This window comes from Dipteris shenzhenensis, chromosome 25 (genome assembly GCF_047967505.1).
Source record: "Dipteris shenzhenensis isolate YYH24624 ecotype China chromosome 25, Dip_SZ_1.0, whole genome shotgun sequence".
Classification (NCBI taxonomy): Eukaryota; Viridiplantae; Streptophyta; class Polypodiopsida; order Gleicheniales; family Dipteridaceae; genus Dipteris; species Dipteris shenzhenensis.
In genome coordinates, this window is record NC_141620.1 from 43,414,786 (window position 1) to 43,441,873 (window position 27,088).

A 27,088-nucleotide genomic window follows, 5' to 3' on the forward strand; every position below is an offset into this window, starting at 1 on the left:
AATTTTCCTTCTCCAATTGATTATGTGGTGAATTTGTGTGTTGAAAAGATTACCTTTTGGTTTCACAAATGAACATGGGAATATGTTTCTTGTAAGCGAGGAAATGCAGCAAACTGATACAGTGTACTAAGTGTACTAAGACACTGACTACAATCCCAAAGAGGATTTCAACTATCAAGTTGACCAAGCAGAACAAGATCCTTGGTGTATCGACAACGGTGCATCATCTCACATGACAAAATCATCAGGAATGGTTCACAGAGATGAAACCATTAGAAGGTCAAAAAAATGTCATCTACACTGCAAACAATACACCGAATCTAGTTCAAGGGACAGGTGTTATCCCTATGAACAATTTCACTGGTATGAAAGGATTGGTGAAAGATGTACTCTATGTTTTGAAGCTCAGCAAGAACTTTTTGTCAGTAGGTCAAATGACGGAACACAACTACTGAGTCATCTTCGATAGAGATGAATGCACTATCAGAGACAAATCCAGAAGATGTCAGCTAGTAGCAAAAGGTGTCAAGGAAGGACGCTTGTACATAATGCTAGCTACAGTACCAGATAAGCATGCCATGTTAGCTCAACCGCAATAGATGCCACTATCTGCAAAATGGCACAAGAGATATGGTCATGTTAATTTCAAGTACTTGTTAGATCTGAGGAATCAAAATATGGCAATCGGGATTCCGAAGCTACAGTTTCTTGGAAAAGTTTGCGAAGCATGTTGCTTTGGCAAACAAAAGCGAACCAACTTTGTCAGAAGTACCTCTCGTGCACAAGGTATTCTTGGTTTGATACATACATATGTATGGGGTTATGACCAGACCCGCAGCATCAATGGTTCACTTTACTACTTGACTTTCATTGATGACTACAACAGATATTGTTGGTCTACTTTCTGAAATAGAAATCTGAAGTGTTTTTCCAGATTTCAAGAATTCAAAGCCATGGTAGAAAACCAGACAGGTAGAAAGATCAAAGTCATGAGGTCAGATAGAGGAGGTGAATACATGTCTTCAACATTCATGAACTTTTGCAGAAATCACGGCATTCAAAGACAATTCACATGTGCAGATACTCCTAAACAGAATGCAAGAGGTGAAAGGAAGAATGAGACTTTAGCAAACAGTGCTAGAGCAATGCTATTTTGAAGACAACAACTAGATCCAGATATCCACTGCAAGACTCTACAGGGTCGGTCACACATACAAAAATTCAAACATCCCCATGGTGGTCACTGAAGTTGAAGCTTCATGGATTTTCGACAAACTTTCAATAACGGTCAAACGCCATCCTTTCAGATAAACGAAGCCCAATCCCAATACCAAACTAGGTCGTGAAGCTTTAGGAAAACGGAAGCACTTGCTACATTGGGAAACTTCTTCCCAACTTTGATCTTGATCCATCATATGCGAACGGCCGCTATCTTTGAAATGGATAGAAAAAAATACATAATTGACTTTGATACAATCGAAAATTCAGAATATAGCAATCTCAAAGGGCACCCTCCTTGCAAGAAAAAATAGTATTGCTTAAAATGTCGACACATTATATAGACTGTCCATACGAGTTTGAAAATTTTTTTTCTTACTCTTTCTCATGACTATAACCACTGTTCTATTTTTCTTGATGATGTTTTTGATTCTAAATGGTATTGACTTTTTCAAAAATTGTCCGACACAATAAACTTATAATAATAATCAATAAAGATATTAGACAACAATAAAACATGAAACCAAAGCACCCATAGGATTTTTGAAAATGATTTTGCTTTATTATTTCTCATGACTATAACTATTGTTTTATCTTTTTAAATTACGTTTTCAATTCGAAATTGTATTTAGTTTCTCAAAAATCAAATTCACATAGACGACAAACTTGTAATAATCGATAAAAGTATTCGATAGCAACAAAGCACAAACACAAAGTAGCCCACTTGTTCCACCAAATAAACCAAGCTTTATTTATGGCCGATCTGGTCATGCATGACTAGTTTGTTTTGTGTCAGTGTCCACTATCTCCTCCTATGGACGAACTAGGACGAGGCTGGCGGTCGAGAGGTGCAAGCTTTATTTATGGCCGATCTGGTAATGCATGACTAGTTTGTTTCGTGTGAGTGTTCGCATGGGATGAACTAGGATGAGGCGGGCCGCGGAATGGTGTGAAAGGAGGCGATGGACTTCCGAGCCCTCAAGTTGAAAAATGCAGAGAGAAAGTCAAGGAGGGAGTGGAGGATACTCTGACTTCTTCAAAAGAGAAGAGAGTGGTATAAATAAATAATAAAAAGCTTTAAGAGTGAGGTTACTCTCTTCACTTTGCCATCATCGCTCATCATTTTTGGTGTCATCTGCTCGAAGAAGAATTCGTCGTCTTCTTCGAGCTCTCTATCATCCTCAGCTCGCGATCATCATCTCTTTTCGGCTTCCCCTCCAAGATCTCACCAAGTAAGTTCCCCTCTCCGCTCACCCTTTCATGGAATTCCAGCTTACTCCTGCCTCTTCTTTTTCTTCTCAGCCTCTTCACCCTCTGCCAGATCTGCATCCCTTCGCCTCTTGCCTCACCCCCAAAACAATTTCATTGCTCAAGTCACAGGCGCAGCAGAAGTAATTCCGTCGAAGAAGCTCGAAAAAGGGCTTCGGAAAGGCCTTAGGCTCAACCTATTCAAACCTTTTTTTTAAAGGTACGACTCGTCTCTCGCAAAGTATCAGCCGGAGTACGTCAGTGTTGCTTTTAGATTTGCGGACATTGTGAAAGGATTTCCCCTCAGTTTGGTTTATGGCGTTACGTGAACGTCACTTCTTTTGGCTATCATCGTTAAGTTCAGCGCGGCATCAGATAAACATCTCTGACACAGACCATCCACTTTATCAAGCCTTCTCCCTTGCCTGTACGCTTGTAGAGGAGGGTTGTTTGTCAATTCTTCAGAATTGGGGCATCTACTTTTTTGCTGCTTTATAGTCTGGGTCGTTTCTTCATTGGAGTTGCGGATTAGACTCTTATACACGTGACTTCCTCCTCTCGATTGGGATGGTTGTTGCGTTTGAAGGGGGTGAGAATTAGTATAGAGTTAAAAGTTGCCTTCTTTTTAAGCTTGTGGGGGAGCTCTTTACGAATAAACGGTCACTCGGTCAGTACGGTCTACGATTGCAATGGAGATAGTATGCTACACTTAGCGTGTGGGGTTTCTTGTTCAAGTCATTCGTGTCATCTTTTGACAGCAAGAACTCAGAAAATTGCAAACCTTAGCTAAAAATAATGGAAATTAGAAAGGTAAATGGAAGATATAGACGTAATGTGGAAAGAGATGGGGGCAGGCGGGGGACCACAGGAGAAGTATCGTGGAACAAGGTATGCAATCTCGAGAAGAACGTATATTTTGGTGGTGTTTTCCTTCGTAAACCAGTAGATTGTTTGAGCCCGTAGGATTCAATTCGGAGGAATGGTGTGGTACTGGATGCCATTGTGTTTGTTCTAGCATGCTCCACATCATCCTTGGCCATAGCTATGCAAGATTGCTTATCAAAACAAACAGGAACATAAAAGGTTTAGCCTGTCATGGATTTCCTATCCTTGTTGCTGTGCTTGCCAACCATTTTCACAACACCTTTTTGGCTGCAGACTGTTGGATCTGCCTCTTAAAATCCCAAAGTACCTAGTGCCCTTGATGTACTCAAGGAGTCTGTTGGCTGCCTTCCAGTGACAGCCAGTTACAAATCATCAAAAGAAAAGCAAGATTACAAACTGGAATCTTTGGCACCACCACCGAGAGGACACACACACATATAAAGAGACAGATTGACACGTATATGCACATGCGCATGTATGGTATTTATGTAGGTATGTGTATATAGGTATGTATGTATGTATGTAGGTATGTGTATGTATGTATGTAGGTAGGTATACACACGCTAGGCAAAACTCCTTTTGAAATGACCAAGTGTTTCTTTGCCAAACTCCTGAAATGTGTTTCTAGAAACGTATCTGGCAACACTAAGATGCCTGCTTTAAGGCATTTGACATGGAAAAAGGCCACAGAAATATATGTGCTACAGAAAAATGATAGCATCATCCTTCCCGTATAATCTTGTCACTATAGGCAATAAGCTAGTCTGGCGGCTCGCTCAACCTGCCCACTTGCAAACAGTTGATTTGGGGTACTTGCATTACTCTTTGGGCACAGAAGGACAGCTGCAAAAAAATGGCATATTTGAAAGCTACACAAAATATGCTAAGGGCTTAATGAAGAAATTTCACATGCTACACAGAAAGCCAATTTCAACACCCATGAAACGAAACTGAAATGTGCCGGAGCTAGATGTGAATGGCCCTCTCTATAGGAGAGCTTGATCTGTCTTTTGACGACCAAACCTGACATTTCAAATGCTGTCGCTTGTATCAGCCAATTATGGCACATCCAAAACCAGCCCCTTCTCATGGGACTGTTCTATGTAATATAGTGATGAATGGATTTCACGAAAAAAGTTGTGTTCTCTCTCTCTCTCTGTCTCTGTCTCTCTCTCTCTCTATATATATATATATATATATACATATATACATACACATGTATGTACACATATGTGTATACATATATATATGTATATGTATATGTATATACATACACATATATGTATACATATGTATACATATACATGTGTATATGTATACATATACATATACATATGTGTATACGTATACATGTGTGTATGTATACATACGTACACACATATGTATACGTATACACATGTATACGTATACACATGTATATGTATATGTATACATATGTGTATACATATATATGTATGTGTATGTGTATGTGTATGTGTATATATATATTTACATGTATATATGTATATGTGTGTATATACATACATACATATGTATGTATACATATATGTATGTGTATATGTATACATATACATTTACATATGTGTATACGTATACATATGTGTATACGTATACATATATACACACATATGTATACGTATACACACATGTATACGTATACACATGTATATGTATATGTATATATATACACATATGTATATGTATACATATATATGTATGTGTATGTGTATGTGTATATGTATATATATATTTACATGTATATATATGTATATGTGTGTATATACATACATACATATGTATGTATGTATGTATGCATGTGCTCTCTCTCTCTCGTGTACAGATGACGGATTACGGTCCCAGCGTAGTTGGCAAGGTAGAGATCAATCATACTTAGAGCCACAGCCAGGACATGCCAACCCACACATATGGACAGCTGTCAGCGCTCTATCTCTGATCTTCCACCATGACAACCATGCCAGTCATCGGGTCCCTCATGACCTCACCTCTAGGAGGCCCCCAGTATCTTCCATATACACTGGACTAGATTTGGGATTGGATTTGATTTGACATGATGATGGTGATGATGATGCAGACGTTTTTTTATGATAGTACTGGTACATGCTATGACTGTGACATTTCTTTAGCATCTAGTGTTGGAATCGGAGTCCTAGTGTGTGTGGTCCTAGAGTCCTAGGAGTGTCCTACAGTTGTGTGAGTGTGAAGAGTCTTGAGGCCACTTGTGCCACCTCATCACCTAGATTATAGGATCTAGGTTCTCTTGTGTGTGACCTCATCTATGAGGTATCAGTGTGGGAAGATAAGGCTTGCCCAGCCTATAAATGAGGCCATGTACTTGCTACGATTCAACCAACTATCAACATCAGCTATTGTGCCTCAGCTTTTGTCTCCAATCATGTGATGAGTGTCTCTCACCCTCTCCCCATTTATAACAAATGGTATCAGAGCGGGTCTTCCCTGACTGAGCCTTACCTCCACCGCACGTCACCATCTCTACGTTGCCGTACAGCAGGCCCATACCAAACAGCCTCGAAATCTGTGCCACTCTGATGCTACTGCCCTGATTCTCCTCTCCCTTGCCTCGTCGTTACCCTCTCCATTGTCTTCATTTTCAGCCCGCAATAACGTGCCCCTGATGCTGCGCCATTCTGCTCGCTATCTCCCCCGTACACCTGCTGCTTGCCTGCCGTTCGTACTGATGGGCCATACTGTCACAACTGCTGCATGAAGGAGCTGATCTATATCGACATGTGCTACTGATACTCACGCTGGATGTTGCGCCCCTTTATCTCTAGTTCCTGCCCGACATATCTTTTGAAGTTGCATCGCTTATCTGCAGCTGTTCATCGCGTATCTCTTGGGCTGATCTCCTGAGTACAGATCGCGAGGTAGGCAAAGGTTTTCTACGTGGCTGCTCCGTGTTTGCATTCTTCCCACGCTTTCCTCTGCAAACTATCCAGTTCGTGATTACCTATTTTGCAAGCTGGAGTCTAGATTCTGATCTAATGACGTTCCTCTTTTTGGAGCTATGCTGTTGATCTTCTTCGTTCGCCTCTCCACATGAGCTCCTACCCAAGCCTCATCATCGATTGCTCTTTAGCCTCAGCATCAGTGTACAAGAGCCCGTGTCAGCCCGGACCTATGCCTCTCCATTGACCAGCAAACAGTCCGTCTGAGATATTCTGCGTTTTTGAAGATTTTTGCCTCATTTTGGGTGAATTTGTTGGGGCTTTTATGGTCTGAAGCTCCCCTAGTGTTGCTAGAACACTATGCTCTAGGAAATTTTGAAAAGCCCTAATTTTCTGCAAACCCTAATTTTTGCAGCAACCCTAACCCAAAAATTTAGGGCTTTTCTGTCCTATGTCTTCCTTTGGCTTAATTGAAGCTTCTACCATGTAAAATTTGGGCCTTTTTTTGAAATCTGAGTAAACATTGTAAGGGATTTAGACACTGGCTTAACAGCTAAGACCTTCCCACCAATGGATAGCATAAAAAACTCCTCGTTCATCGAGAAATTCTCAGGGAGCAATTTCCCAACTTGGCAGACAAAACTCCAGCTTCTTCTTATGCGAGAAGGCATATGGAATATCACTAATGGCAAGGAGCCAAAACCCCAAGGTGATGATGCTAGAATCAGTTGGTGGGAGAATCAAAATGATAAAGCAATGGCTATCATTGGCCTAGCTGTAGCTGACAACCTTATCTACCATGTGGATTTTGATAAGACAGCAAACAACGTTTGGGAAAAGTTATAGAATTTGTTTGGAAATAAGATCAATAATTCCAAAGTATTTCTCAAACAAAAACTTCAAGCTCAAGATGAAGGAAACTGACACCCTCAATGAACACTTGAGCAATCTTGGGTCAATTCTCCAACAATTATCTGCCATGCGAGCCATTGTTGAAGATGATGATCAAGTTGCTGTACTTCTCTCCAGTATTGAAGACATTTCCAAGTACAATGAGATCCTTGCTGTCCTAAGAGTCAGCCGCAATATGAGCTTTAAGGATATGGTAGCTCATCTCATTGATGAGGACCGTAGGCTTACAGAGAAAGCAGAATCCTTCGAATCTGGCAAAGCATTCTTTCTCAAGAATAAGCCCAAGAAGAACGGAAAACCTCTTAAATGTAATTACTGTCAGAAACTTGGCCATCCAGAGGATCATTGCTTCAAGAAAATGGCAAAGGTACAAGCCAAAGAACACGCCAATCTGGTTGTGGAGCAGAGCGAGGACGAAGACGATGAAGTTACACCTTCTGGACCTGAGGAACAAGCCTGCGCACTGCTGCTATTTCTGGTCTATCCTTCCATGAGGTGATAGATGAAGAGTGGGCTTTCTAGAGTCATTGATGAGGACCGTAGGCTTACAGAGAAAGCAGAATCTTCCTTCGAATCTGGCAAAGCATTCTTTCTCAAGAATAAGCCCAAGAAGAACGGAAAACCTCTTAAATGTAATTACTGTCAGAAACTTGGCCATCCAGAGGATCATTGCTTCAAGAAAATGGCAAAGGTACAAGCCAAAGAACACGCCAATCTGGTTGTGGAGCAGAGCGAGGACGAAGACGATGAAGTTACACCTTCTGGACCTGAGGAACAAGCCTGCGCACTGCTGCTATTTCTGGTCTATCCTTCCATGAGGTGATAGATGAAGAGTGGGCTTTCTAGAGTCATGTGTGTTAGGTACTCTGCCTTGGGTAGTCTCCCTAAAATGATGTAATAATTTGTCTTTTTGTGTGCCTTGTCCTATAAAAGGCTCCGCTTATTTCCATGTACCCAGTTAGGAGACAGGGGGGGTTGTTATGTCTTTCCTTTATCAGGCCTGGCCGAGTTCCAGGATGTTGGTGTACTCCCTAGACCTATGAGTTGGTCATGCATCCATGCTCAGATTTGAGTCTCTGATCATGTTGACACCTAAGCCATGAGAGTGCTTTGTGCTAGTGTGTGTGGTCCTAGAGTCCGAGGAGTGTCCTACAGTTGTGTGAGGGTGAAGAGTCTTGAGGCCACTTGTGCCACCTCATCACCTAGATTATAGGATCTAGATTCTCTTGTGTGTGACCTCATCTATGAGGTATCAGTGTGGGAAGATAAGGCTTGCCCAGCCTATAAATGAGGCCATGTACTTGCTACGATTCAACCAACTATCAACATCAGCTATTGTGCCTCAGCTTTTGTCTCCAATCATGTGATGAGTGTCTCTCACCCTCTTCCCATTTTCAACATCTAGTATGGGTGATGATGCTCGTTTCAGTAGCTCCACCCTTTCATCTTGTTGTATCAGCTTTCTTATAGTCCCATAGACCCATTGGTCTTTCAAAGACTTTAATAGACTCTCTCTTTCTCTCTCTCTCTCCCCCCCCCCCGCGAGTTTGAAGTTTGAGCAGTTTCAGACTTGAGTGCAGGGTTCTGCAATTTCGTATAGAGGTGTATTTAGTGACATATTTAACCACATCTCGCCACATGCCATCCCAGATGAAGCTCTATTTGTTTTTTTCCTATGTCTTAGTGATACCCACATGGCCTGCCATAGGAGATGAGTGCATTTCGTGCAAAACCAATAATCTATACTTTGAATCTAGCACAAGATAAATTCTGTCCTTGTAGTGCAACAGCCCATTATACACCTTAAATTCAGCATGCCCCTGGCTTGAAGGCTCCTGTAACTCCAAAAACACGGGAGCTGCCTTTGAATTCTGCATATATCCTTTGTGAATCCCATGAATCCACTCCTGATAGATGGTGGAAACGAAAAATAAATTACAAGCCCACATTCTAGACAAGGCATTGGCAACCACATGTTCTTTGCCCTTCCTGTACTCAATGTCGAAATCGTAGGACTGAACTGCAACCAACCACCTCTTCTATTTCATGGACAAATTGCACATGGACAAATTGCACTGCGTAATCGAAATCGTAGGACTGAACTGCAACCAACCACCTCTTCTACTTTATGGACAAATTGCACTGCGTAAGAAAGTACTTGAGTGTATGATTCGTCTTAACCTTAATCTTGCCACCGTATAGGTAGTGGTGCCATTTCTCGAAAGCATGGAGGATAGACAACATTTCCTGATCATAAACATGATAGTTCAATTCCTTGGCCTCAAATTTTGGGCTCTTGAAAGCTACAATTCCATGCTCTCAGAACAGCCCCCAAGCCTTTGCCACTTGCATCTGCCTCTACAATGAAGGGCCATGAGAAATCAGGGCATACAAGGACACGTGCATTACTCAAGGCATCTTTGAGGTCCTTAAAACTGACTTGTGCTTCTTTTGACCACTTGAAGGCATCATTTTTCAACAAGTTAGTGAGAGCGGCTGCCCTCTTTGCAAAATGTTCAATAAATCTCTTGTAAAAAGAAGCAAGACCCAAAAAACCTTTGAGTTGGGTGGAATTTTGTGGCTGTGGCCACTCCCTTATGCATTTGACCTTGGTTGGATCCACCCGAATTCCATCCCTGCTCACAATATGACGAAGATACTCAACTTCTTCTCCCATGAAAGTGCATGTGCTGGCTTTAACATAAAGCTGATGCAACCTCAAAATTTCCAGCACTTGCTTGACATGTCTCACGTGTTCTTGCTTATCCTTGCTTTAAATGAGGATGTCATAAAAAAATACCAGCACACATTTGTAAAGAAGAGGCTACAAAATCTTGTTCATGAGTGCCTGGAAAGTAGCTGGTGCATTGGTCAATCCAAAAGCCATCACTTTGAACTCGTATAAACCTCTTTTTGTGTGAAAGGCTGTCTTTTGTTCATCTCCTTCGTTCATTCTGATTTGAGGGTAGCCTGACGTCAAATTGATCTTAGTGAAAAATTGAGCATTCTTGAGTTCATCCAACAGGTCATCTATCTTGGGGATCGGAAACTTGTTCTTGATAGTGGCCTTATTCAAGTCTTTGTAATCAATGCACATGCAGTTGGAACCGTCTTTCTTCTTTACCAAGAGTACTGGGGATGCGATTTTTTTTTTGTCAAGCAATTCTCGCACTTGTGCTGCCACTTCTTCCCGTTCCACCTTAGAGAGACGGTACGGGGCCTTAACTGCCGGGTTTAGGACTATGGCATGATCGACATCTCTCCTTGGGGGCAACTGTGAAGGCATATCAGCAAGCACATCTACAAATTCTGAGTGCAATATCTGCATATCACAATCCTCAACATGGGGAATGCTACCCTCCTGAGACACTGACACATTCAGCACATAGATGGCACTCTCCCTCTTGAGCTCTCTGGCCAGCTGCCTTGTTAAAATGACCTGCAATTTAGGGCCTTTGTGGACAAAGCATTTAAATCCATGCTGATCTTGTCCAATGATTTCAAGCAATCACAGCCCAGGACAGCATCTATTGGGTCCATATCCAATGCCAAGAGATCGCAAATTCAAAATCATCAGAGAACTTGATCCTTGCATCATGGCAACCATATCTACTAATCATATGCTGTCCATTTACCACCTCTACTCTCAGCCCATGATCTATTTCAGTAGCAATCAGTCCCACCTTTTGTAAGGTTTTGAAATTAATAAAACTGTGAGTGCTACTGCTGTCCACCAACACGTGAACAGTCGTGCCATTAATCATCCCTTTAAATCTGATAGTTTCAGCACTTTTGGCACCCATTAAAGCATGAAGAGAGATGGCATAGAGTGTTGGCTGGGCATCCCAATGAATTTCCTTCTTCGTCCACAAGAGCATTACCACTAGCATCCTCATGTGCATGAAAAGGCATAGCAACCTGATGCTCCACAAGAAAAGATGTAGACCTGCGACCTCGCATGCCATAGGTGGGCTGAATGTCAATTGATTGCATACCATGAATATCATGATCAGTAGCAGCACTTGGATCAAAGAGGCAGCCAAGGAATTTGTGGCATCAACCAAATGGAGAGTTCAATGATCATGCTAAGCTTGGCTGAACCAGTGCTTTGCATCTTACACACATCTTGATGCTCAGGGATACATTTCTCCCCACACTTAAAAGCACATGTTTACTTCATTCCTACTGTCCATTATGGCCCTGGTATACTCCAGCAGTAGGCTTGGCTCCTGGCTTGGCATTTGATGGCCTGTATGGCTTGGCATAGGGCATCTTACTCCCTGAAACAGTAGGAAACCCTGGAAAGGGTGCTGCTGCAGATTTCTTATCATTCCAATCACGCAACTTAGGCTTCTTCTCATCCTCATAGTAGTACCATGCATGCTTCCTGTTACATTCTTATACTTAATGGCATACTTGGCTCAAATACTTTTGCAAGCTGGGCTGCCCCCTCAATAGTCTGAGGTTTATATGCCTTCACATCTGCAGCCAGGGAAGGACTCAATCCATGGATGAAACGCATCAGCTTCCCTTTTTCAAATACGTCCCGTAAAAACAAGAAAAGCCTCTAGAAGCATTGCAAGTGCTCTTGGACCGTAGTGGTCTGTGACAATGCATAGAAGTCCGCCAAACACTGATCCAAGATGAGTGGGGATACGAAAGTGACCATCAGTTCTTTAAAATTCCTCCATGTGATTGGCCTTTTTGGTGAATCCCTCATATACCGCCACCACGTGTGAGCTTTATCCTGCAGATGCATGCTTGCAAAGATGATGCGCTTCTCATTAGTCTTTGGGTAGAAGCGAAAATAGTCTTCCAGCCTCATGAGCCACTCCTCCAACTCATTGGGAGTGCGAGTGTCCCCTTTAAACTTATGGGCTGAGAGCTTGTCCTTCATGTCCTTGGCTGCATAGTTCTTGTTGTACCCACCAGGATATCGGGCATCCTCACGCTTGAGACTTACATATTGAGAAAAAGGCATCTCAACATGCACTTCCTCAGGCAAGGCCTGGTAAGAGCGTAAGGCATGTGAAAGCATATCATCCGTGGTCAGTGGCAGCGCATTTCTATTACTCTCTGTTGCATAGTAACACCACCCACCTGATGCATGGGCTGCGTTTGGCTAAAAGTGGCCACTATCGGAGCCATATAAGCATGCAACCCTAGCTGAGTTTGCCTCCCAAAGTCATCCCTCTGAAAAGATGGCGTAGTAAAATCTTGAGAAGAGGACTGACCTTGCTCCCATCTACGCGGCAACCCAAAACCAGCTCCAGGCATACTCACTGGTGCAGTAATGAACGGATGCATACCCTAGGTCGGCCTAGTATAGATGGCTCAACCTGCATAGAACTAGAAAACTATGAGCCGAAAAGCTTGGCATCTGTCAAGAAAGTGCTCTGCGGCATAGAAAAGGCATCACCCAAATTAGTATAATCCCCATTTTGGGGTACATGCAAGGGTCCAGAAAACGGGTGCTCATAGGTCTGGCGTGCATCAGCCATAAACTCAAAAAATGAGTGCTGATAGGTACGGCATGCATCAGCCATAAACCCAATTTCATCATGGCTATCTGACTAATCCCCATGCTGGGGTGCGGGCTGCTTACCCTTATCTTGCATAGCAATGGCAGATGTGATATTAAGCAACTAGCAATCCCCAATTTCTGGGGCAAACATAACAGTCTGCAGGCCAGTCAAAAGGTCAGCTAGCAGGGCCAAACAAGTGGCCAGAAAGGGCCAGAAATGGCCGACCAAATTCAGGCCAGCCAGCTGGTCTGGCCGACCAGAACTGGCCGACCAGCTGGCAGGCCCACCGACCAGCTGGCCGACCAGCTAGGTCTGGCCTATAAAGACACAAGCCCCCCACACTCTCATGGGACAGGACAGGACCTGCAGCTGCTCCTCATCTCCGCCATTCTTTGCTGCAGCCCCGCCTGCTCCATCTACCTGTCCTCTTCAGATCTGCCTTCTCTCTGCCTCTCCTGGCTGCTCCATCTTCTCCTCCAGATCTGCCCCATCCTGCTCCAGATCTGCTCCTCTGCTCCTTCTGCTCCAGATCTGCCCCATCTTGCTCCAGATCTGCTCCTCTGCTCCTTCTGCTCCAGATCTGCTCCTCTGCTCCTTCTGCTCCAGATCTGCCCCTCCTGCTCTAGATCTGCTCCTTTTCTTCATCATGTTGCTATTCCAGATAGCCTGAAGGTTCCTTCCTCAGAGCATGCTGGTTTTCAGCCATTTCCTAGGGCAGCTCTTGCCCTTCTTCTTCATCATCATCGAGCTACACGGAGGACTGCGTTTCGCTCCCTCTGCTGCTATCTTTTCTACTGTTTCTCTACATGGAATCATCTTTCTGATTCACCTCAGCCACGGTCCTTGAGACACACCGGCTTGAGGTTCTTGTATTCAGTTTTTCATATTACCGACAGGCACTATGTTTTCTGAGTTCCGTTCTTCAGTTGTGTCTGAGTATTGTCTATTTTCTGATCGCTCCACTGCAAACCCTATTGTTTCTCTATATGGTATCAGAGCCATGGTGATCTAAAGACCCCAGATCTCTGGTGATCTAAAGATCCTGCTTGTTCATGGAGGCCATAGGTATGGGGAGCATCACTCCTATGAACATATCAGTTTTCTCTTCATTCCGCTGCGCACTACGGGAGAGAACTCCATCTTCTACTTTCATTCCTCCCTCCCTTTTCGGTTTCAGGCTTGACACTCCCCATTCCTTCGAACAAGGAGGTCATGATCCTTCACCTCTACCAGATCTCCATCGGCATCGACTTCCAGGATCTACAAGTTCTCCCTAGGCGGGACCCTTTTTCTATTCAGATGTGTCTTGATGACTGTTGTTTCGATTCTTCTACACTCATGGAGGCGGGGATAGACTCCTCTCTCCAGAGGTCCAAGATCGGGCACACATTGGTTCATTGTTCAGCTACGATCTCTTCCTTTGGTAGGAATCCTACCATCTCTGGATTATCAGTGCTGCTACGACATATTTGCTTTTCCCTCCACCTTTCGACGTTGAGAGGGGGTGGCTTATTCTCTCAAGCTTCACAGTGTTCTTAGTTCTATATGGTATCATACGTGTAACTCAGGCACTTGGGCACTCCTCTTGTGACCTCTGCATTTTTTGCATTTCCTCTCTAGGGCATTTCGCAGGGATAGCGACCACCACCGTCGACATCCCTACACGAAGCTCCAAGCACACAATGTCTGCCCCTTCAAATTGGCAATTGAGAGGGGGTATTAAGCAACTAGCAATCCCCAATTTCAGGGGGCCAGTCCAAAGGTCAGCCAGCAGGGCCAAACAAGTGGCTAGAAAGGGCCAGAAATGGCCGACCAAATTTAGGCCAGCCAGTTGGTCTGGCCCACCAGCTGGCAGGCCCACCGACTAGCTGGCAAGCCCACCGACCAGCTGGCCGACCAGCTAGGTCTGGCCTATAAAGACACAAGCCCCCCACACTCTCATGGGACAGGACAGGACCTGCAGCTGCTCCTCATCTCCGCCATTCTTTGTTGCAGCCCCGCCTGCTCCATCTACCTCTCCTCTTCAGATCTGCCTTCTCTCTACCTCTCCTGGCTGCTCCATCTTCTCCTCCAGGTCTGCCCCATCCTGCTCTAGATCTGCTCCTCTGCTCCTTCTGCTCCAGATCTGCCCCTCCTGCTCCAAATTTGCTCCTTTTCTTCATCATGTTGCTATTCCAGATAGCCTGAAGGTTCCTTCCTCAGAGCATGCTGGTTTTCAGCCATTTCCTAGGGCAGCTCTAGCCCTTCATCTTCTTCGTCATCATCGAGCTACACGGAGGACTGCGTTTCGCTCCCTCTGCTGCTATCTTTTCTACTGTTTCTCTACATGGAATCATCTTTTGGATTCACCTCAGCCACGGTCCTTGAGACACACCGGCTTGAGGTTCTTGTATTCAGTTTTTCATATTACCGACAGGCACTATGTTTTCTGAGTTCCGTTCTTCAGTTGTGTCTGAGTATTGTCTATTTTCTGATCGCTCCACTGCAAACCCTATCGTTTCTCTATATGTGATGTGCTGATCACACTGCTTTCCCATTTGGGCAAGAGCGGTATCTTGCATAGCCATGGCCATGGTAAGTTGCTGGGTGAACTGCTGTCCCATCTGGCGGAAAGCACCTTGGAGCATAGAAGCAAGGTCATCCAAAAACTGTGTCTGTGTTGCCTGCGCTTCTTGAGATGCAGGAGAGAGGGGTTGAATGGTAGGAACTTCTGTACCACCAGTGGATGCACCCACTTGGATGCACCCACTGTGGTAGGCACATGCTCATGCTGAGCAGTCTCATCGTTGTCATGTAGTGATCCCTCAACACGAGTGGCACGCTTGGGAGCCATGGTGAGTGTCACGAGAGAAGGGAGCTTGAATGTAGCTAGCTTCCCAAAATGCGAGTACGAATGCAAGCAAGGAAATGAAGTGGACTCGAAGAAATAGACAACAAAACTTTGTTGTAATGAGCACTTGACATAGTGTGTAGAACCACGAAAAAGGCCCATGGAGAAGCTCAAGAGGCTTCAAAACGGGGCCCAAATGAGCCCAAATGGGTTTGTGGTTGGCCTTCAAAAGAGGCTTTTTTGGGTGAGGGGGGATCCCTAAGTCACCTAGGATAGTTAGTACACTAACCTAGGATAGTTGAGACACTTGTGATTGTAAAGTCACCCTTGCTTAGTGTAACTTAACCCAAGGCATAACATAACTCAACCTTGGTTAGCTTAACCTAACGCAAGCAGTTGACCTAATCCTAACCTAACCCAATTAGCTAAACTAACTCAACCTAATCTACGCTAACCTAATCAACCAATCAAGCTAGCTAAGTAATTAATTAAGTTAAACCTAATCTATGTCCTTAAAAACACGGCGACTTAGCGACTTGGGTTGAGAAACGATGACAACGCGGGCGGCGTGTTTGAATGGGTGGCGTTGCAACGGGCCTAGAGGAGCTGTTGGAAGGCTCGAAACCATAATGACGGGTTGGCTTGGCCATAGAGACGGTGATGACGCGAGCGGTGCAACTGAATTGGTGGCATCGTGACGGGTCTAGAGGACTTGTTGGTAGGGTCCGAAACCATAACGACGGGTTGGCTTGGCCTTAGAGAGCGAGGGTACGGCAGTGCTGGTAGTAATGAAATGCACATGTAGTTGGTCGTCGACTGGGATATGGTGGCTGTTGTGCACCGGGTGCATAGGCCCCCAATTGGAATGGGGTCTTAGCTTAAATTGCCAGACAAGAGTCGAACTAAGCAGTTCTTTGATTGAGCTTGTGTTGGCGAGCATTGGCTAGATTCAGGATTCATCAGTGTTGTCGTCGTTGACGTTAGTGGCTATTCGTTTAGGCAACGCCATTGATCATTGCCGCTACAACAGTATGTGTGGTAGGTGCTAATCCTTTCCAAGCATCTAGATTGCTTGGCGCTGGTTGTTAGCTTCAGCTTGTGGGTTGCTTGTATTGTGCGAAGAGCAAATAATGAATGTGAATAGGGGGAAGCAATGGTGCGAGGGTTGGAGCTCTGATACCAATGTAGAGAAGGAGGCAAGGGCACATTGGAGGAAGGGGATAGAATTGGCAAAAGGGAGTGAGAGGAAGGGGGAGGAGGAGTGAGAAGTGAGAAAAGGGGGTAGAGGGAGAGACGAGAGAGAGAAGGGTGAGTGAAGAGAGAGATTGGGGGAGACAGTGTGGGCAGCATGTAGGAGGAAGGAGGAGGAAAGCTATCCTTGGGAATGTCAACGTCAAAGATGCCGTCGTGGTAGAGGCCACTTTTCAGATCAATCTTAGAAAAATACTTTGCATCATTAAGCCTTTCTAAGATGCATTCGATGTGAGGCATGGGAAACTTGTTGCTAATAGTCAACATGTTCAATGCCCAATAGCGAACACAAGACATGTTGACTTATCCTTCTTTTGGGCGAAGAGGATCGGAGACGCAAATGATGAGGATGAAAGGTAGGTAAAACTTGCATGCAATAACCGAGCTAACTACCGCTCCAATTCACCGTCCATGGATTTTGAGAGCTTATAGGAAAATTCACTTGGTAGAGCTAACCTTGGGACTAATTCAATGTGATGATCCTTGGGCGTATTGGACGGGAGCTGCGGTGGAACTATCTATACAACGGCCTAATTGCTGCGGACATAAACGAGGGCACACATGCACCTTTGCGAATGGCATGACGAGCTTGTATATGCGAGATTAGTGGTATACGGGGGAATGCTCCTATTTCCACAAATGACGGCCAGCTCTGGAAGACCCTTGACAATAGTGAAGGTGCCCTGCTGCCAATCTGGAAGAGGGGATTGATCTAGGAACATTGAATACCTAATACCATGTTACATTTGAGCAAAAGTGTAATATCATATCATTGAATATCTAACATCATGTCAAATTTGAGCAAAGGAGTAAGAATGAAATGTCGCGTAAAAGAGGCCTTTTGAACAGAAAAAGAAAACTGTGGGGCCTTGTGTGTGATTTGCATGCACAAACCTGGTGTAAAACTTCCACGGCCAATTGATGAGGCAAAAGAGTGCAAGCCATCTTCATGGCCAGGTGTGGAGAGATATCTTTGAAAGTCCCCATGTCGAATAGGACAATGAATTGCTGCCCATTAGTTGAACCATAGGTCCAAATTAGAGCCTTCTTCTAGTCCTTGATGCCGCCCTCCTTACCTTCGAACACCACTGGTGGGATGGGTTTCAATGAAGGCAAGAGGACCTTCGTGGCTCAAGTTGGAGGTGCTAGTCCCTGCTATGCGTGATGGAGTTTTAAGGTTTTCAATCTTATGGATGACTATCGTGAGATTGAAACTGCACTATGCTGTGTTTTCAGAGGATGAGTATGGGAATGTTTTTGGATTCATCTAGGTACAAGTTTGGAGGAGCTAGAGCTGCCACAACGGATGCGACAGTAGAAGCTAGTGATTTGGTAGCTTTCTCAACCAGCCACTTAGGACAATCCTTCTTCCCATGCCCAACGATAGTGTGGCAAAAGAAGCAATGATTCTCGGATTTGTACCACTTTTGTTCGTTGGGCCGAAGGTAATCTCTTGTAATACCCTCCTTCAACTTTTCATCTGGCGTCTTCTTAGGCTTGGAATCCTTCCTTCCATTATACGCCTGTTGATGATCTTTCTTTTGGTTGAGACCCTCAGTTTTGGGCCCTTGCCTAGGGGTGATGATGACTGTTGCGGGGCCTTGGCACCTGTTTGGACATGCGTGGGCTTTCCCCCAAGTAAGAATCATTTCTTGATTCCGTGCAAGGATCAGTGCTCGCTCGCAGGTTAGCGGGTCAAAATTTCGCACTGGAAATCTGATCTTCGAATCTAGACCTCTAATGAATTGCTTCAACTTATTGGCTTTAGACAATCCTAGCTGCTGTGCCTTGATCATATTGCTGTAGTACAACACATTTTGGGAGAGACAAGGATACTCGTCCTTTAGGTTAAAAGCATATATTGTGGATGTTGAAAACAAGCTATGAGATTGGAACAAACCTATTCAAACGAAATATGTTACTTTGTGGTGGGGTCAGTATATCTACTGGCCCAATGCTGCCATCAGGTGACTGCCTCACCGGTGAGATGGGCAGTTGCGAGGTGGATTGTCCTCGGAGCTTCGGGTGTGATCCAACTTGACTACCACGAGTGCATGGTTGTGTTGAGATCAGAAAAACCCAACAGTTAATGATTGTGCGAATCGCAGCAAGAATCGCAGCAAGAGCTTCTTTAGGCCTTAGCGAGTTGTCTTCCATGTACATCAGAGAGAGGGAAGAAGGGGAAAAGAGAGAAGGATTGAGAGATAATACAGTCGACTACTGATTGGGTTCCTGTACCCACTGAGGACCCCCACCTACAATTGTAGGAGAATTTGCTTTAACTTGGAGAACTTAAGAATAAGAGAATGCCACTCTAAAGAGGGGCCTTAAAACCTGTGAGAACAAATCCAGTCAACAATCGAGGCCACAATGCTGCCCACACCGTTGATGTAGTTTAGTTGGCCAGGCTTAGAACGAGGCTTGTGCTGTCCACGGGCAAGCAGGTGTCTGTGTGAGTGAGAGAGCTGAGAAAGTGCGATGAACTGAGATGAAGGAACTGAGAGATGAACTGAGGTATGAATCTGAGATATGAACTTCTGAAACAGGCCTGGAAATGCCTCCAATTGCTGCTGTCCAATCGCACCATTGATGTTGGATATCTGCCCCTATTTGGCAAAGTTCTGGAGCTGATTTGCGGCAGGGAGCAGGCTGGAATTATGCATGGCAATGGGCTGGAGCCAGAGAGCATGGCCAGAACTGAGGCCTGGACAGACCCGACCAAGTCAGGCCAACTGGCCCGACCTGGTTAGCCTAGGCTGGCCTAAAGGCTTTCTGACTAAGCTAACCCTACACCTAACTAACCTATGCATTTCTCCATGGGTACAACTGACTTTAACTGACCCTAAGGTTCAGATACTGACTACGTGGACCAGAGAGAGAAAGGAAAGCATGGGGCTGCCACATGGGCAGCACATGAGCTGCCATATGGGCAGCACAATGGAGAGCAAGTACCTGGAGTTCCAGAGGCTGCATCAGGTGGCACCTTTGTGCAGGGAGGATGGTTCCCTGACAAGAGATCACTGATGAGCAGAAAGGTGGCAGGGTATCCTGGGGTACAGGCGCTGATGTGGCAAGCTGTCTGGAGAGGTTTGTGGGCAGGCACATGGCCTGCAATATGCTCTGGAAAAAGTGCAATGGAGGCAGGGACAGCAGCAGATGTGTTGGCTGGTTGGGCTGGTATAGCCAGCCAACCAGGCCTATTACTGGATACAAGGCTGGGCCTTGCATAGAATTGTGGTCCAAAGGCCCTTGTTTTGTTTGCCCCTTTGGGGCTGTTTTTGAGGCAGTAAAGCCGGCCAGGGGATGAGTGGGTCGGTCAGATCTCCCCCTCCTGGTCGGTTTTTTAGGCAGGCCCTTGGGCCTATAAAAGGCAGGCCTTGTGGCCTCATTTCATTTCCACTTGGAGCAGCAAGTAGCCAGCAGATAGGAGCATCCCCTTGGGCCTATTCTCAGGAGGTGAAGGGAGCACAAGGAGCTGCAGACTAAGAGCTAGGAAAGCTGCCCACCTAGGCTGGTATCCAAACCGTAAGGTGGAAGGGATCCTTTGGACAGAGAGTCTACATATGCTCGGTGGAGCATGTGGGCTCAGAGATCTAAAGGTGCTAGGCATTTGATAGAAGAGCTTTTTGGCATTGTATCTTGTCCAGTTTGTGGATGGAAGTGTTGCTTCTATATTTGTCTCTGAGCATTGTCTATTTGCTAGTCTGCACATGTACATGAATGTTGTGGAGTACACACACTTTATGAAGCATTGATTCCATGATGAACACTTCCGCGTGTAATTTTAAGGCTAACTATCAGTCTTCCATTGCAGGATACCCTCTGTGTGAGAGAGGTCGCCTTTTCTAATGCATCGCTGCACCACTCGTTACCCTTTGAAAACTGCATGTATAAGCTGCCTTGGCTCTCACAGCTCTCTGGCGCAACCTAGCTTCTTAGAAAAAACCCGATCACCATGGTGGTACAGATTCAATCATAAAATTTCATTGATAACAGCCTAAGAGGAGGATCCCGAGAAGAGTGTTGTGAGTAGTCTACGGATCATCAACAATATCCAAAAAGTGGACATCTACCCAAAAAGAAGCCTAGATAACAGTGTGAATGATCTTCGAATTACTTGACAGATTTGTAGAAAACAAAACCTGCAGGAGGTTTCAACGTCAAATAGCCCAAACGGGAAGATGAATTATATGGTTGTAGGTCTAAATCTACTACGTAACTTCAACTGACAGCTCCGAATCCCTACAAAGTTCAACGATCAGGTAGAAATAGCTGCCAAGAGTCAAATTGCACATGAAGAATGAGTACTAGATGCATAGGTTAAACACAATTGGGATTTCCATCTTAGACAGTTGGTGCAATAATAACACTTGACAGTATCACTCCAGGAGAGGTTTTTTCCAGTGATTTTAGTTTGCTTGGCAGGTCAAGGAGACATATTTAGAGCAGACCGATTGTGTTTTGGAGTAGAGGGTGACAAAGGAGTATTGAATTGTATGAGGAGGATAGTGGGTTGCAAGGTGAAGGTATGGTGAAATATACACTACATGCAACAGCTTGAGATATCTAATACTATGAGAGTGTTCGAAATGAAAATCCCACAAGAGGGTATCCCGCAGCGGAAGACTGATAGATGAGCCCAGGAATAGCATGCAAAGTGTTTCACTATGGAATTAAACTTCTTAACTTGTGTACTTAACAACCATAGATGTGTGTGCAAGCCAGTAAATGGACAGTGCATCCAAGCCAAATATAGAAACCACAATGATATATTTCTGTCAGTCCAAAACTGGCTACAATACAAAAGAGATGCAGAGTCCCACCAACTCGTGGTCCTCCTATCTTACCAAAAGTCCTACTACTATCTAGATAGCCTAGCACCTCTAGATCTCTGAGCCCGCTTGCTCCTTTGAGCTTATGTAGATTCTCTGTCCAGTGATCCTTCCACCTTGCTGCCTGGGTAGTCAGCCTAGGTGGGCAGCCCTATCTGAGCTAAGTTTGCAGCTCCTCAGGTTGGTTCACCTCCTGGATATAGGGCCAACTGTTGCTGCTCTTGCTTCTCCTTTCTGCTCTTCAGAGGCTGCTCCAAGTGATGCCTTATGGAGGCCCAAAGGCCCCCTTATATAGGGGCTGAGCCCCCTTCAATGTAGCCGACCAGCCAACCCCCAGTGGGCCAACTGTAATCCCCCCTGCCACCTTCAGGGCTCTATTTGGTGGCCTTTGCTGGCCTGCCTGGCCACGTGGACCAGAACCTTGCTGATGTCAGCGCTCTGTCCACACCACCCTTACTTGCTGGAAACCCTGCACAGATCTTCCCTTTCCATCTGTGGACAGCCTTTGGAAATGTCTCTCTCCCAGATCTGCCCTCCTGGATGCTTTGCTTTGACATGGATCTCTCTTTGTCTACTGCCCACATGGCATCCCATGTGCGGCCCATGTGGCAGCCCCATGTCCCATTCTATTGTCCTCCCCCTCGATGCACTCCTCATTTGGGGACTCACATCCAACACCCCCTCTCACCGACCCAGGTTGGCCTGATCCCAATCTGTCGATAAAGATGCTCCAGTAGCTCCCGTGTCGTAGCCCTCTGGAACACTTTGATGTCGTCATAGTTTCTTGGCTTTTCATCCAGTGGCTCTTGCTCTGCCAAGTCCGGTTCTGCTTCTGCATACCAGTCTGGTACACAGGTCTAGCATTGATGGAACCACCACCTTTAGTCATGAACCCGCCTTCGAACTTGAGCTCTCCAGGTACCACCGTTCTCCAATTGTCCCGTGATCAGCCTGAAGTTCTCCAGGCGTCATGCTCTCAGGGTCTTTTTCAACCCGTCCTTTGTCTGGCTAGGTCTGCGACCAAACAGTATAATCGAGACATTATATCCCAAGCATAAATCCATCTTACTTGGACCGTAAAACTCCATGTGTGGTTCTGTGTTGTCCCCCTCTAAGTCACAGCCTTAGTCTGACTCTGAGCCTTGAGACATTATATCCCAAGCATAAATCCAGCTTACTTGGACCGTAAAGCTCCATGTGTGGTTCTGTGTTGTCCCAGTCTGACTCTGAGCCTTCAGATCTTGTTGAAGAATCCCCCTTTGTGTCAGCAATACTAGCCAAGCAGCGAGATGGCTCCAGGCACTCATCACTGTTCATCACCTTCACAATAGATTCTGACTCCTCTTCTTAAGAGATGCATAGTCCCACAAAACCGTGGTCCTCCAATCTTACGAAAAGTCCTACTACTATCTGCCTGGCACCTCTAGATCTCTGAGCCTGCGTGCTCCTCTGAGCTTCCAGTGATCCTTCCAACTTGCTGCCCGGGTAGTCAGCCTAGGTGGGCAGCCTTATCTGAGCTAAGTCTGCAGCTCCTCAGCTTGGTTTACCCCCTGGATATAGGGACAACTGCTGCTGCTCTTCAGAGGCTGCTCCAAGTGATGCCTTATGGAGGCCCAAAGGCCCTCTTATATAGGGGCTGAGCCTCCTAAAGCGGACCATCCAGCCCGTAGTGGGCCAACTGGAATCCCCCGTACCAGCCGACTGGAGGGGGGACTCTATAAATGCCCTTCAGGGCTCTATTTGGTGAACTTTGCTGACCTGCCTGGCCACGTGGCATCCAGCCAGTGGGCAAGGCTGATCCAACCATATTCTCTGTCCCAAACCAGGGCCAAATGGACCCAACACATCTGCAATCTGCTGTCTGTTCCACACTATGTCAGGTCCCTTCTGGGTCCCAGAGATGCTCCGGGAACACCCGTACGGCCTGCTGTATCTGCCCCTAACCTTGCTGATGTCAGTGCCCTGTCCACACAGCCCTTGCTTGCTGAAACCCTGCACAGATCTGCCCTTTCCATCTGTGGACACCCTCTGGAAATGTCTCTCCCAGATCTGCTCTCCATGGAGGCTTTTTTTTTCCAGGGATCTCTCTGTGTCTGCTGCCCACATGGCAGCCCCATTTCCCATTCTATTGTCCTATGGTCCACCCCCCGATGCACGCCTCATTTGGGGGTTCACAGGTGGGGAGATGACCAACCTTAATCCCACGGAGGACGATGTACCGGCACCATGAATTGTAATACTAGTTACCACAGAAAGTAACTGATGATCTTAGCTATGCATACATGTCCTCATATTGAAGCAAGTGATCAGTGATCACCTTATGTAAGTTGTCTTACACAAAACAACTCACACATTATATGAATGATTACATTTGTAAATATTAATGGAATGCAATATATGACCAGAAAAGTAAGGTTGAAAATCGCTGGGATTTTACTTGCTTTGTCTCCAGAGAGGAATTTTCTTCAATTGTACTAGGGGACAACTTATCAGGGATAGTCAGTTGGAGTTTTCCCTCTTATAACTGTTTTAAATGATAGTTTAAAAAAAAAAAAAAACCAGTTGCGCATTCACTTTGCAACTGTGGTAGGACAAATTCGTTCCCATGTCTACTATGGATGTATTCATGTATGATGTCACCAAAATTCTGCTCTGGGATAATAATCCCTTTTTGGTCCTCTACATCAGGGTGGATATCATCACTAGAAAGAGTAAAATACTATTCTGCATAAGACTTGAGTAAACAAATTTTGTTACTCAACCATACTCCTTTTCAGCCTCTTCCTTCGCTGGTCCTTCCTGAATGGGCAGTTTAAGAAATTGTGAAGTCATTAAAAAAGAACCATTCATCTTTGCACTTTTCGATTACTGCTGGCGCAGCCACTTTCTTGGCTGTCCTGTAGGCTTTTTACCTTGATTATCGTGCTGGTTATTATCCCCTTATAAGGCTGAAACCTATCCCATGTCTTTCTCCCTTCGGTCAGTCATGTCCCATATCAAATCGACCCTACCATCCTTGTGCTTTGCTTCAGCCTTCAAAGCTAGAAGTATCGTTTCTTGAACTGCTCACACTGAACTATCTAGCTGCTGTTGCAAAGTGCTTGTGAAACCCACTTTTGAAGGTGTGTCTAAGTCTGGGATTTGTCCTTTTATGGACCGTAGAAAGGCATGTAGCAAGGCATTGCTTTCCACAAAGAGGACATCAGCTCATTCAGGAATAATTTCCTTCTTTTATTAATAATGCTCAATTTGGAAGACTGAGCGCCCAGTCTTTATGAATATTGTTCTCTTGTGGTGTGATGTGAGCTAGTGTCCTGTTGTACTTCAATAAATTATGCTTATTGCACAGTTTTTTGTCAAGTAGGCTTGGGCGTCTCCTGGTTTATAACTTGGATGCTGATACTGTTTCTATGTCTAGATTTTAGGGAGTACTTGAGATGGCAAACGATGAGGATGCATACTCCCAGGAACCACAGAAACGATCAGAAATATATACTTATGAAGCTTCGTGGCAGATTTATGGAATGAACTGGAGTGTCAGGAAGGACAAGAGATTTCGGTTGGCTATTGGAAGCTTTCTTGAGGAATTTAATAACAAAGTTGAGATTGTACAGCTTGATGAGAAGACCGGAGATTTCAAGGCAGACCCTCAGCTTTCATTTGAGCATCCCTATCCTCCTACAAAAATCATGTTTGTCCCAGATAAAGAGTGCCAAAAGCCTGACTTACTAGCAACAACTGCGGACTTCCTCAGAATCTGGCAGGTTCATGATGATAAAGTGGAGCAAAAGAGCATTATGAATAATAACAAGAATAGTGAATATTGTGCCCCGCTTACATCATTTGATTGGAATGAGGCAGAACCTAGGAGGATAGGAACCTCCAGCATTGATACAACATGCACTATATGGGATATAGAAAAGGAGGCAGTAGACACTCAACTTATTGCACATGACAAGGAGGTTTATGACATAGCTTGGGGTGGAGTGGGGGTTTTTGCTTCTGTGTCCGCAGATGGTTCTGTGCGAGTGTTTGATCTGCGGGACAAGGAGCATTCAACCATTATTTATGAGAGTCCTCAACCAGAGACACCGCTTGTACGGTTGGGATGGAACAAGCAAGACCCACGGTATATGGCTACCATTCTTATGGACAGTTCTAAGGTGGTAGTACTGGACATTAGATTTCCTACTTTACCAGTTGCAGAGCTCCAGCGACATCAGGCAAGTGTAAATGCTATTGCATGGGCACCCCACAGTTCTTGCCATATATGCACTGCAGGTGATGATTCACAGGCGTTAATTTGGGACCTTTCATCAATGAGCCAACCTGTTGATGGAGGTCTTGATCCAATACTTGCGTACACAGCAGGTGCTGAGATCAATCAGCTGCAGTGGTCATCGACTCAACCTGATTGGGTGGCTATAGCTTTCTCCTCAAAGCTGCAAATCTTAAGGGTTTGATGAGATCATCCATGGCTAATATTCATGTCATGCTATTTGCTGGTCTAGAATGTCCTTTGAAGTTGTTCCATTTGCTAGTTTCTACAATAATCTCTCTTTTGTATAAATGGAAAAATATCAAGAGACAACTTGTGATGCTCATCAAACCTATCTACCTACCAGCTCAAACAATTTCCTTGGGAATATCAAGAGGCAACTTATGATGCTCATCAAACCTATCTACCTACCAGCTCAAACAATTTCCTTGGTGTCTCTGAGAACCAATTGGAAAGAGTTTGATGTACTCCAGGATTAGCCTTGCATATGTGATGGTAGTAGTGTTTTATTAGATGGGAAGACTAATGTCAGTCATATGCAGCATCTTAGACTGGAGGATTGCTAGTTAAGAAGTGACAACCTACAATTGGTTCTGCAGGATTTGGGCTGCCTGTGGGATATTATCACGTAGGTACCTGAAGGGTAAGTCCTGCTAGGGATGGTGAACCTTTTATGAATTGTTCTTTGTTTTGCAAGGCTTCTTTACAGGTATATGGTGGAAGTGGCTTGGCCTTTGTGATTTACAAAAGAACAGATCGCTTTCTTTTTTTATTCTACCTAGGGTCACCTTTATTTGTGAGGCCTTTGGAGAATTGCTCAGAAGCATTGAACCAGGTGATGTTTGTATTTTTTTTCAAATACAATCAATTTAATACCTCTGCATGCTTGCAAGAGTCTTTCATTGGTGGACAATTACCTGCACAAATTATTGGATGATTTTGTTCTCCAGGTTATGTATGGCTACTCTTGTTGAAGTGACTTTCAAATTGTAAATTTGTACTCTTGGGTGGTTAATGCTTCTCTCTCTCTCTCTCTCTCTCTCTCTCTCTTTGGAATGATATTCTCTATCAAACACACTTTTTTTTTGGGGTCACACACACACACACACACACACACACGCACGCACGCACGTGCGCGCGCACACCATTCTCTTCTAAAATGTAAATTTATACTCTTGGGT

At 44.8% G+C, this 27,088-nt stretch overlaps 1 protein-coding gene across 3 annotated transcripts; it reads left to right on the plus strand.

The window, feature by feature from the left end:
• Positions 1-2,286: 2,286 nt before the first annotated feature.
• LOC147885918 (WD repeat-containing protein LWD1-like) lies at positions 2,287-26,874 on the plus strand. Of its 3 annotated transcripts, none has more exons than XM_087396546.1 (3): positions 2,287-2,450; positions 2,521-2,686; positions 25,054-26,874. In XM_087396546.1, exon 3 carries the CDS (start codon positions 25,066-25,068, stop codon positions 26,089-26,091), a length of 1,026 nt encoding a protein of 341 aa, XP_087252672.1. In that variant the 5' UTR covers positions 2,287-2,450; positions 2,521-2,686; positions 25,054-25,065; the 3' UTR covers positions 26,092-26,874. The 3 variants fall into 3 exon arrangements, with proteins under 3 accessions (XP_087252672.1, XP_087252670.1, XP_087252671.1); XM_087396544.1 differs by having other exon boundaries at positions 25,047-26,873; XM_087396545.1 differs by having other exon boundaries at positions 2,540-2,686; positions 25,047-26,873.
• Positions 26,875-27,088: the final 214 nt, after the last annotated feature.

Excerpts from the sequence above, each read along its gene's own strand:
- LOC147885918 (XM_087396546.1), top strand. The coding sequence starts at position 25,066 with ATGGCAAACGATGAGGATGCATACTCCCAGGAACCACAGAAACGATCA.